Source organism: Schistosoma mansoni, chromosome 6, assembly GCF_000237925.1.
Source record: "Schistosoma mansoni strain Puerto Rico chromosome 6, complete genome".
In the NCBI taxonomy this organism is placed as follows: domain Eukaryota; kingdom Metazoa; phylum Platyhelminthes; class Trematoda; order Strigeidida; family Schistosomatidae; genus Schistosoma; species Schistosoma mansoni.
In genome coordinates, this window is record NC_031500.1 from 808,595 (window position 1) to 820,192 (window position 11,598).

The window sequence follows — 11,598 nt, forward strand, 5'->3', positions numbered from 1 at the left end:
ATGATTGTTTTTGCGATAAAACGTATTTATCAAGTGAAAAAATTCTGTGTGTTTTCGAAGCTTTGAGCCAAAAAACTTCACAATCATATGATGAATTTCTACTTATACCCTATCTACTTGATCATACTGAGCCCCCAAATGCCCTGGTACGGTCGAGAGTAAGGAGAGTCCACTCTCTCTCTCTCGAAATGCTCTCACATGGCCACGCGTATATAGCCTCTGACAGGGAAGTCCTACTCACTGCCTTCTCGCGCCACAGGTGTTGTTTACGAAATTGAGAGGACGAAAAGCGAATGTATAGCGCTTTAACCAGGTTGGTGGAGGAGTTGGAAAGCCCTCATTCCAAACCAATGGTGCACATGGGCTAGCTCCAGTATCCTGAGGGAATAAATGGCGTATGAATCAATCGTTGGTCACCGGCTACCATGGGACTGCATCTCCTCACGATGCTCCAATGCCTTGTGGATTAGACCTTTTGGTCGAAGGCTCCAGGTGTGGCCCCCTAAGTAAACTACTTGCTTCGGTCTAGGCACCCGGACAGTATCACAGTCCTCACACAAATCAAATGAGATTTGTGTGACGCATATATATCTGGTGCCCCTTTGTACCAATATTTATGTGTTTAAATAAATAAAACAATAATGATCATACTGAAGTCGGGTTCGAACCCCATGACTTATAGAAATTTGAATGTATAAAAGATGTGAGAAATGACTTGAAATAACAAGATCATTCTTTGAAAATAGAAAAAACAACGTACCCTTTTTTACTTTCCAAAATTTGTAAGTGTTGCTCCATGGCTTGAATAACTTTTTCTGGCACCTGAATGAATGGGATTAATTAAGCAAATAGACATTAAGTAGATATTGTCTAGTTAGTAGTTTGTATTAAGAATTGACCTTATAAAGAGAGCTAGAAAAAAATCAAAAAAAAACACTGGTTAACTGTTTCCAACTGCCACAGAAATCTCCTTCAGAAGTGCGCATCCACAATTTCCATACATATAGATCACGAAGTTACATTCTTGATGGAATAGTCGGTAGACACTACTGAATAGTTCCACACCAGAAAGAAATAGTAATTCAATACTACCTGGTTTTTAATAACCGTCTAGTTATAGTTAGTTTGTAATGCGAAAGTGTACAACTTTCGCGACTATGATGACAGACTGAAATACTATGAAATCTGTTTGGTGATTCAACATTAATGTTATTTTCCGTCGTCATCTAAATATTTCGACGCTTCATTTTGAATTGGCAAATGTCTTCTTGATTTAGCTGCTCCTCATGGATCGTATAACATTGGAATATTCCCTAGATATTGTTTGTAAGAGTTAGTATTTTCCTGTTGTGAATACTAATCACTGAGGCGTCGCATATGCTTCTTAAATTTTATGGCTAATCATGATTTAAATTTTCTAGGTTACCCAGTTATTTTTTCACTCTTAGATGATGAGAAGTAATAATCGGCAGGAAAAACCAGTTTGAGTTCATTTTTATGCTAGCTGATACTTTCAAGAAAGACGTGCTTGCAGTCTTTATGGAGCTGGCGATCCTTTATGGAATTTCAAACCGCATCACCTAGTTTTACAATGAGACCTTACCAATAAGTTATTTGGGGATTCACTGGAATTCTTAGTCCTCTCAAAATCAGGCGATAAAAACAATCCATTCTTCAGAGAGGATAGTAATTTGAAGCTTTTATGCTCCACATCGCATAGGCAGTATACATAATCAAAAACACTATAATAATTTCAAAAATGTAACTTGAGTAATACATACTCGTCGAGTGTAAGTTGGTATCAAACCTTCATGGTTTTCATTTAAAATTTATTTCTGGCATTTGAGTCTTTAAATTACTGAGTTACGTATTGAACATGACTTCAAGATATGTTAGGGTTATTAATATTATTTAGCCAGAGTAGGCATCATGCTGACATTAACTCTCTAGCTGAGCTTTCTCCCAGTCAAACGATGAAATGTATAAATTATTTATTTTATTTAAACACATAAATATTGGTACAAAGGGGCATCAGATATATATGAGCCACACAAATCTCATTTGATTTGTGTGAGGACTGTGATACTGCCCGGGTGCCTAGACCGAAGCAGGTGGTTTTATTAGGGGCCACATCCGGAGCCTTTGACCTAAAGGTTTGGTCCATAAGGCAGTGAAGCATCGTGAGATGCAGTCTCATGGTAGCCGGTGACCAATAATTGGTTCATACGCCATTTGTTCCCTCAGGATACTGGAGCCAGCCCATGTGCACCATTGGTTTGGAATCAGGGTTTTCCAACTCCACTAGGTGGATGCGCCGTGTCCACCAACCCGGTTATAGCGCCGGACATTCGCTTTTCGTCCTCTCAATTTCGTAAACAACACCTGTGGTGCGAGAAGGCAGTGAGTAGGACTTCCCTGTCAGAGGCTATATACGCGTGGCCATGTGAGAGCATTTCGAGAGAGAGAGAGTGGACTCTCCTTACTCTCGACCGTACCAGAGCATTTTGAAATTATCTGACGATTAGTCACTAAGATTTTGAGAGATACCAGAGTGTCAGATTCCACTTTATGTGAGTAATTTGAGTTACCAAAAAGAAAAAAAAACAATAATTACACATCTATATGTTTAGACATCATTATCAAGTTGGAACTTACCGGCTGTAGGCCTAGACTATCCTTATCTCCAATTCCCAAACTCTATAGACACAAGAAAATTCACACGAAGGCATTCCAAAGTTATGCATTGAAAAAAAGGTTATAAAACTTTTCGGGAAATGACAATAGATAAATAGCTGTAAAATACCAAGCGCTTTAGTAGCACAGTGTAATTACTAATATAGCGATGAATATATGCAATCGTATAAGTTCAACCTCCTTCCATTTTTGTGACCTAACAAATTTCCCGAGGAACTTGGTTACTTTTCGATTAAGGGATTATATCTAATCAATAGTTTTCTCGAATTTTAGTAATCCAGCTAAGTGAACGTGTGAACCACTCCCGCGGTATTTTTGAACGAACACTTGGTCAGTTGGATTGAATACTAGTGCATTATAGTAAGGAAACGCTAGTGATAGACGGATATAAACAATTCAGTTTTATTTATTTTACTTAAACACATAAATATTGGTACAATGAGGCACCAGATATATATGGGCCACACAAATCTCATTTGATTTGTGTGAGGGCTGTGATACCGCCCAGGTGCCCAAACTGAAACAGGTTTTGTCCTTAGGGGGTCACACCCGGAGACTTCGACCTAAAGGTCTGATCCACAAGACAGTGGAGCATCGTGAGGAGATGCAGACATGGTAGCCGGTGGCAAACGATTGATTCATACGCCATTTGTTCCCTCAGGATACTGGAGCCAGCCCATGTGCACCATTGGTTTGGAATCAGGGTTTTCCAACTCCACTAGGTGGATGCGCCGTGTCCACCAACCCGGTTATAGCGCCGGACATTCGCTTTTCGTCCTCTCAATTTCGTAAACAACACCTGTGGTGCGAGAAGGCAGTGAGTAGGACTTCCCTGTCAGAGGCTATATACGCGTGGCCATGTGAGAGCATTTGGAGAGGGAGAGCGAACTCTCCCCACTCTCGGCCGTAGCAGGGCATTTGGGGGGGGTTCTATTACAACTTTACAAGATCACAATTATCAATCTGTACCATGTACCAACAGTCAGGCTACTCACACATGTTATCAAGGTAATCCGTTATATCTTAGACATTAAACACACTATATATGGATTACTGTTAATACATGCAAAACTGAGTTCAATATGACTTGGAATCTACAAAAAAAAGACAAGATAAGACCAAACTACGAATGTTCATTAAATGGTTTCCAATAAAAAAACAGAACTCGTTATTACGTTTAAAGAAAAAGGTGTAGTTGAAAAAGGCTTTTTTTTAAAGCAATCCAAAAATGAATAATGGGTAAGTACTTACAATAAATAATAACACATACCTCAGCAAGTGTAAGGAATTCAGTAAGCTTTGATAATAAACCTGGAAAAGCATGATATAGGTCCAAGCCAAGACGACATTGTCTTCTTTTCAAAGTAAAGTATTTCTCTATACATAAATAAACCAATAATTATAAGTACGAGGTTGTGGAAATTGTTGAATTTCGTTGAAATTGTGAACTGAACAATGTTAGATCATCATTGAAAACCTAGAAGCACTGGATGGCTATTACGTTCAGGTGTGGAACTCCTCAACAATGAGCACCCAGCAATCCACACGTGGGAATCGAACCCAGCACCTTTAGTCTCCCTCTCCCTCCCATATAACAGTGTTAATGCCTAATTTCGATCAATACACGACATTGCATGGGAGACTGAAGGCCCTGCATTAGATTCTTGTGTGCGGAATTGTGGATGCGCATTGATGAAGAGCCCTATAATGTTAATGTCGATTTGAGATAAATGTTAAGTCAACTTTCAACACATTCGATTTAAATTATAATTTGGTGTTTAGTGATAAATACTCAGTTTATAAATTCTAATCATTGTAACCGACTAACTTAAATGTACCTTTAAATCAGTTGAGATCAACAAAGCTTTTATGACGAAACTGGACTTTTCACTTGATTTAGTATAGAAGAGAAGTAGTCTTGTTCACTGTATTGAAGTTGAGAAATACAGGCTTAATGAAATAACACATCACACACTTTAAGACACAGGAAACAAGATATTTTTTAAGCTTTAAATACTTGTTATATGGGAAGATTAACCCATCATTATCATAACAAACATGGCTGACTTGACTGCACAGTACTTGTAAGATTCAGCTTTGAACGTGTTCTAAATCATTCGCTAGCATGCTACAGGATATCATGTTTACCGATGAGATTTTACATTTTAACTAATTTGGCTGACGATATTATCATACGTCACCTACAGAATGTTAAACTATCAATAAAGAGTATCTTATTTAGTTGCAGTCAATTAATGACATTCGGAGAGGGCTTGAAGTCCATAGATGAGGTTGCTTTACAAGCATTAGTTACGAGTGTTATAATTAGGAATTTAGCATATCAACACTCCATATACTTTATAATTTCCTCGTTCATTAGAAATATTTCATTTACAAACGCGCCATAGTAACTAGATGACACTTAATCGGTTGATTTTAAGATCATCTTTAAGATCACCCAAGGCCGCCATTATGGTTTAGTTCTATAGGATTCAGATTCAAGGAGAGAGGAGATATGAATCACAAAAAAAGAAATAAAAGAATGAACACCATAATATTACAAACAAATACGTCAATTTCAGAAATATCGACACGATCATTCACAAAATTATGTTGACGTTGTTATAGAATCTCATTTTCATGACAACTCTAGGAATCGACTTTTCAAATCTGACAATAATTAGCATATGGTTATTATTGGTGTGTGGAGTTTGTCCAGATTATTGAATTCGGGAGTTCAGATCAAGGACTAACTTGAGCTAGACAACCGCTGCAAACTGGGGAGCCGTAAACACCTGTTGCTTTCTAGTATAGGACACGATCATTCCAGACTCAGGACTGACTCTACTACCCTATATGTAGGGTCGTGAGTGGGCATTGCTGAAAGGTCTTTGACAATGATGAAACAGTCGTGTTAATGTTCTTTGATTAAAAACCCGTTTTCTAGTTAAAATCAATTTGCGATACAAACTACATGAGAAAGAAAGAAAGCCAACAACTATACCAAGCTGATGTTGAACAACTTACCTATCAAATTAATCATACCCTCATTATATGAGGCAAATAAGCGAATCAGATCTTTATACAATAATAGGAAAGCAGCATTAATAATTGCATTGTTCAAGTCTTTTTCTAGAGCCTATAAAAATGGAAAATAACCAACATTCAGTAACTAGCTAAAACTCATGCAGAACTATAAGTTTTTTTCCTAAATATGTGTGACAAGATAGACACTTGATCCAATTTAGTTCACTGTACTGAATGGTTACATTAGAAAATAAGCCACTTGACAGTTAGATGATTCAGTTGGTAAACACAAGTTTATAATGGCGCGGTAGAATAGTTATGCTTGAAGTAGGGTTTAAGTAATGTATGGTAAATCTTAGTATAACAATCCAGTTTATAAAGAATGACGAATATGTAAGGAAATAACGCTGTATTCAGATGATAAAGGATAGATTTGGATGTTAGTCAGCATGCTGATTGTTATGTGCAACTTGGAACCTGACATAGTTGCATCGGTTTAAGTTGACACACTATACTACAACGACGAGGTAAAATTTCCTCGAGACAAATCACAGAGTAGAATTAGTAACAAATTCAATATATAGCGGAAAATATTGGGTGTAAGAAAAGATAAACAAAAGGCATAGGGAGATTATGGCGTTCAGAGTCTCTAGCCATTAGTTACGATGGTTGCATGAACCGCAACCAGGTAGTCTACATCTAGCTAGATAACTTAGTCCAACTGCCAATAACTTCATATACCGACGTCATGTCTTTGTTTGGGCACCCTAAGCTTCCCTACAATATACTCCTATACCAAAAACCATCACTCTCCAAATTAAGTGGTGGTTGGGCAGATGTGATACATGTTCCATCCCCCTCAGTCGGTGAAGATTCACCATCTTTATCTATTATCATTTGCCTAACTTCTGCATTGCTTGCTGGGTGGTCTCAAAATACACAAGCACTGCTTTGAAGACAACTTTGGTGGAATACTAGTAATATACAAATATCATCTATTCCCAGTGGCCATGATTTGCATCAATAAAGTCGAGTAGATTGAACTGCTGCATAGTAAACTGTTCCTTTGATTGGTAGGCGGACATCTCGCCTATGTTACGGTTGACACAAGTAGGTGAAAGTCACCCAAGCTTTCTCCATCCATAGAATTAGACGAATATAATTTCTGGTTGTTAAAGTGATCAACAGAATGCTGATTGTAATGATACACAATGTGATCGACTATTCACTAAATGGGATTATTACATAGGCCACCGAACGTACACACAGGAAAATATGTCTGGATATTTTCGAAAATATTTTTAAGAGAAATTAATGCATGTAAAAATGACAGCATTGATATTCTCACCAACAAAACTTACATCAAATTCTAATAGAGTTAATATTTGAGATTGCATCACAGGAAGAGCTTTCAATAACTAAATAAAAAAAGATAAATGATCAAACACTAAAATGATTGTGGAAGTAACCACTAACTAAATAAACCAGTGTATTTCAATAATTTATTTGAAGAAAAATATTGATACGAGGAGGCACCGAATATATATGCTCCACACAAATCACTTGATTTGTGTGTGGGCTGTGCTACTGCCCAGGTGCCCAAACTGAAGGTGGTTTTCTTAGGGGGCCACACCTGGAGCCTTTGACCTAAATGTCTGGTCCATAAGGCAGTCGAGCACCGTGAGGGGATGCAGTCCCATGGTAGTCGGTGACCAACAACTGGTTCGTACGCCATTTTTTCCCTCAGGATACTGGAGCCCATGTGCACCGTTAGTTCGGGTTTTCTAACTCGCCTAGGTGGATCCTCCATATTCATCAACCCGGTTAAAGCGCTGAACATTCGCTTTTCGTTCTCTCAAATCCGTATACAACATCACAGTGGGGAGAAGGCAGTGAGTAGGACTTCCCTGTCAGTGGTTATATGCACGTGGCCATATGAGAGCATTTAGAGAGGAAGAGCTGACTCTTCTTACCCTCAGCCGTACGAGGGCATTCGGGTGAGAATTTACTAATTGAAAACAATAGAGGATGATCGTGTAATATCGTGGATTGATTGAAGTAAGACCTATACACCGCTGGATCCAGATTCAGTGGTATAGGGGTTAGGCATTCGTACGTGAGGTTAAAGGGCCTGGGTAGTTGTGGGCATGCACTGCTGATAGGTCCCGTACTAGGACGAAACGACCATCCAATGGTCCCAGGTTTCCACTGGTTTTCTAACTTATATGGGTTCGCAATATCAATAAAATTTAACGATCTCCACAACCCTATGGTGAAAATTGAAATAATCAGTGAGTTGTATGATTAGTTGTTTGGTATGCCCTTATGCATAAAATTTAAGTTTTTTACAATGGAGAGAATATGGGTTAAAAACTTCTTTTATAACACAAATTCATTTTCACAGTTTAAAAGTTACTAGAATTTTCGGAAGTAAAAAATATTTGAGCGGACAATTGCTTCCAATAACACACTGATCTACAGGTTTAAAAAAGTTTAGAAGGTAATGTTACCTAACAAATAATTTTTCCACAGGCAGTTGAACTGATCTGGATTAAGTCTATGTCAGAACATAAGAGATATTATGATGAATCCATATAGACAAGTTTATCAGTGTTAACTAAAGTAATTCATATTTTTATAATTGACTGATCACTGATCACAGTAGCTGACTGACTGATTAGTGACAAATGTTTTCCATGTCAAGTCCTTAGTGCTGATTGAATTCACTCGACCACGCTGCAGTCTAGTCACTAGTCTAAATGACTAGACATCGTGTCCATTATACTGAGATGTACAGCAGTGGTTAGGAAACCCTGCTCGACTAAGGTTTCGTGCCATATGGTACTTATCAGCAAGACATACCTGTAACTGGTACTTTCTGGGGGATTTGATCTCGTGTTATATAGTTTCACGGTTGCAGATGTTACCATTGTACTATTCTGGTCACGACTAACCTCCTGTATGACTGAGACACATTTACAATCAGTTGATCAGCGAATAATGACTAATGTCGTATGTGCAAAGTCCTCAGTACTGATCGAAACCTTTTTTTACGGTAATACACTTGTTTGTGATTTTTCTCACAATCTAGTTGAGTAAAAGTTCTGCTGGGTCAGTTGAAGAGTAGTTCATTAATTAGATGGCAAAACTTGACTGCTAACGAGTGTCAACTGACTGAGTCTAAAAGCGTTGATCGGATAAGAGATCTGATATGCAAGTGAGTAAATCAGTATGGCTTCTTTATCAATAAAGGTAGGTTGATATCCTCTTACATTTTATTTTTTGTCGAGTTCAGTTACTTGATTCTAAAGGTGTTTTGGGTCCTAAGCACTTGGAGTTATATAATTTTGGTTATTGTCTGGCAATCCAAACCGAAGTACGTGGAGCAAGTTCTTAACCTGAGACACAATGGCTGAAAGCCAAGTGGATTAAAGACCTATTTATTTATTTATTTAAACACATAAATATTGGTACAAATGGGCACCAGATATATATGCGCCACACTAAACAATGAGGATGGGGAGAGAAAAAAAGTGTAAGGTGCATGTAAGACTGAGCCATCTCTGTGTTTTAAATCATTACAGATGTTTCTTATCACGGAACTTTATACTTATGACTAGACGTCCATGATGTGATCCCATCATAATACCAGAAATTAGTCGTACCTGGATTTTAACACTGTCACAGGTCTTAAGTATGGAATAACACGACTGACTAATAAGTGAAATAAAGCTGAAAGTGGCACAACGGAAAAAATATTCACACACAACAGTTAGGGTTGATCTGAACAAGGAAAATAACTCCTTAAATAATTTTCTGTTGTATCTCAACTTAAAATCACGTCTTTGAAAGCACAACAAAATATTGATTACAGTGATAAAACTCACGACCCACAACATAAATGTCGCACAACAGAGGTTACCTTATCAACTGGCATTGTTCGTAATACACCATCATCACGCCTAGTGGAAACAAAGCCGTGTGACCATAAAAACATGTTTAAAGTCAAAAACGGAACAGTTAACGAGAAAACCCGGATAAGTAAAAAACACTTAGGTTTTAGACCCCGTAAACAATATGCAAATCAGTATAATTAGAAAAAAGTAACAGGAGGAATATCACAAGACTGAAAGCAATAATACTAACAATAATGCGAATCTAGAAGTGGGAGAACAAAGATAAAAACCAACAAAACCTTACCGTAATTATAAATGACAGTTTGATCTGATAAAAACTTTTTGATTACCAAAGGACACATCAACCGCATAAATATTGTCTATGAAAGCATATAAAATTACGATTACAGATGACTTAGTGATACTCTTCACATGTGGAAATGCCAGACTGTTAGACGTACTACTAAGCTTGATTAAAACCTTTACAGCCAGTTAGTTCGAAATTTTAATATGGCCAGAATTTTAACTTTATTATTGACGACACATTACGAAATATCCTAAGTAAAATATACTTTGATTCATGAAGACTTAATAGTTCTAAGAGAAATAGCTGAACAAACAACAACTAGGACTGCGAAAATTGCACAAAGAGTTAACGTAGGCTAGATCCCTGTATAGACTATTATCGGAAGATATAAGACCATAGATTATGACGACAATCTCAAGTCTCTACATAAAGTGAGCAATTAAATATGTGCTTATAAATATAACCCAAGTTTCCTCAAGATACTCTAGATAGTTGAACTTGAAAAGGACCTGAGAATAACTTTGTCAACAAAATATAACTGACAATACTAATAGTATAAAAAGAGGACTTTAAAATTAAAAAGTAACATACCCTCGCTTCACTTTACAAAAGTCGAAAGCCATAGCTCTATAAGAGGCAATTTTTTCACTCAAGTATTTTGAATACTTGCGAATAAATATGGACATTTCATAAGCTAAAAAGATTTGCCATCATTACTAAAAATGCATACATTGAGAGCTTGTTTTATCATTAAAATGTGGGAGATCAATTGGACAGTTATTTGAGGCAAGATAATGAGAAAATTTCTATGATGAAGCAATGAGAAGTTATAATTTGTTACCTCATTCCCAAAATTCATAAGATTGTGAGTGGTTATAAGAGCTTTGAAAACAATCACCCATGACTTTTCTTGTGTCCTTTCCACAAGAAGTCCAGCAAGTAGTGGGATAGATACATTAGGTTCATTGCTGCAGTTTACCAGATCTATTTGAACTATTACTTTTCAAACTAAACCATACAATCAAGGTGTTTTTTCTTGGGAGCACCTATTTCCTCTGTGGTCGCTTTCGCTACGACTTTCCCAAGACCAGAACCTGCCAAACTATACTTTGCTTGCGTGACTCTATCCATTAAGCTCTGACCTGTCCCACTCCCAGCCAACTGCTTAACAACCTTGCTCGCAGCTTTAGCACTCATTACAACGGTTGATGAAAAAGTTTGATTCTCCCCCTTAAATGCTCCCTGATATGGAGGTCAGCGTTCAATAGTTTCAAATCAGAGAGGATGAAATAGAAGAAGCATTCTCTCATCTAGCTTCTGTATATATGAAAAATAAACAACCGACGATATCAAGTAGATACATGAGGGTATAAATAAAGGCTTAAAAACGAGTGAGAAATAACGAGTTTTAGTTCAAATTGTAGCTGCAAAAATAACCCAAAATCAATAGCTTTCTAAGTGTTCGACATTGGATGCTGACCACGTTGTTTAAGTGGACTTGTTTAACTGAAGGCAATCGGTCATGAATCCGTACCAGATCACGTTTCGACCCAGCGTGGGACACTGCTCCTACGTTCACTAGCCAGCTTAGTATAAACGCTTCGCGATATATTGACAACGTATCAAATATATCTTTCCTACCTCTTCTCGTCTGACTTCTGATTTCCATTGGTC

General features: G+C 37.4%; 1 protein-coding gene across 1 annotated transcript in view; it reads right to left on the reverse strand.

The window, feature by feature from the left end:
* Smp_162260 (putative phosphatidylinositol-binding clathrin assembly protein) overlaps positions 1-11,121 on the reverse strand; it is a gene marked incomplete at its 5' end in the record, with an annotated part of 28,065 nt that extends 16,944 nt beyond the window's left edge. The window contains 10 exons of the mRNA XM_018797873.1: positions 761-822; positions 2,656-2,697; positions 3,965-4,071; positions 5,722-5,833; positions 7,083-7,139; positions 9,644-9,683; positions 10,516-10,618; positions 10,655-10,730; positions 10,766-10,908; positions 10,944-11,121. Of these exons, the coding sequence (XP_018652872.1) occupies positions 761-822; positions 2,656-2,697; positions 3,965-4,071; positions 5,722-5,833; positions 7,083-7,139; positions 9,644-9,683; positions 10,516-10,618; positions 10,655-10,730; positions 10,766-10,908; positions 10,944-11,121 (920 nt within the window). The remainder of the gene's footprint in view (positions 1-760; positions 823-2,655; positions 2,698-3,964; positions 4,072-5,721; positions 5,834-7,082; positions 7,140-9,643; positions 9,684-10,515; positions 10,619-10,654; positions 10,731-10,765; positions 10,909-10,943) is intronic.
* Positions 11,122-11,598: the final 477 nt, after the last annotated feature.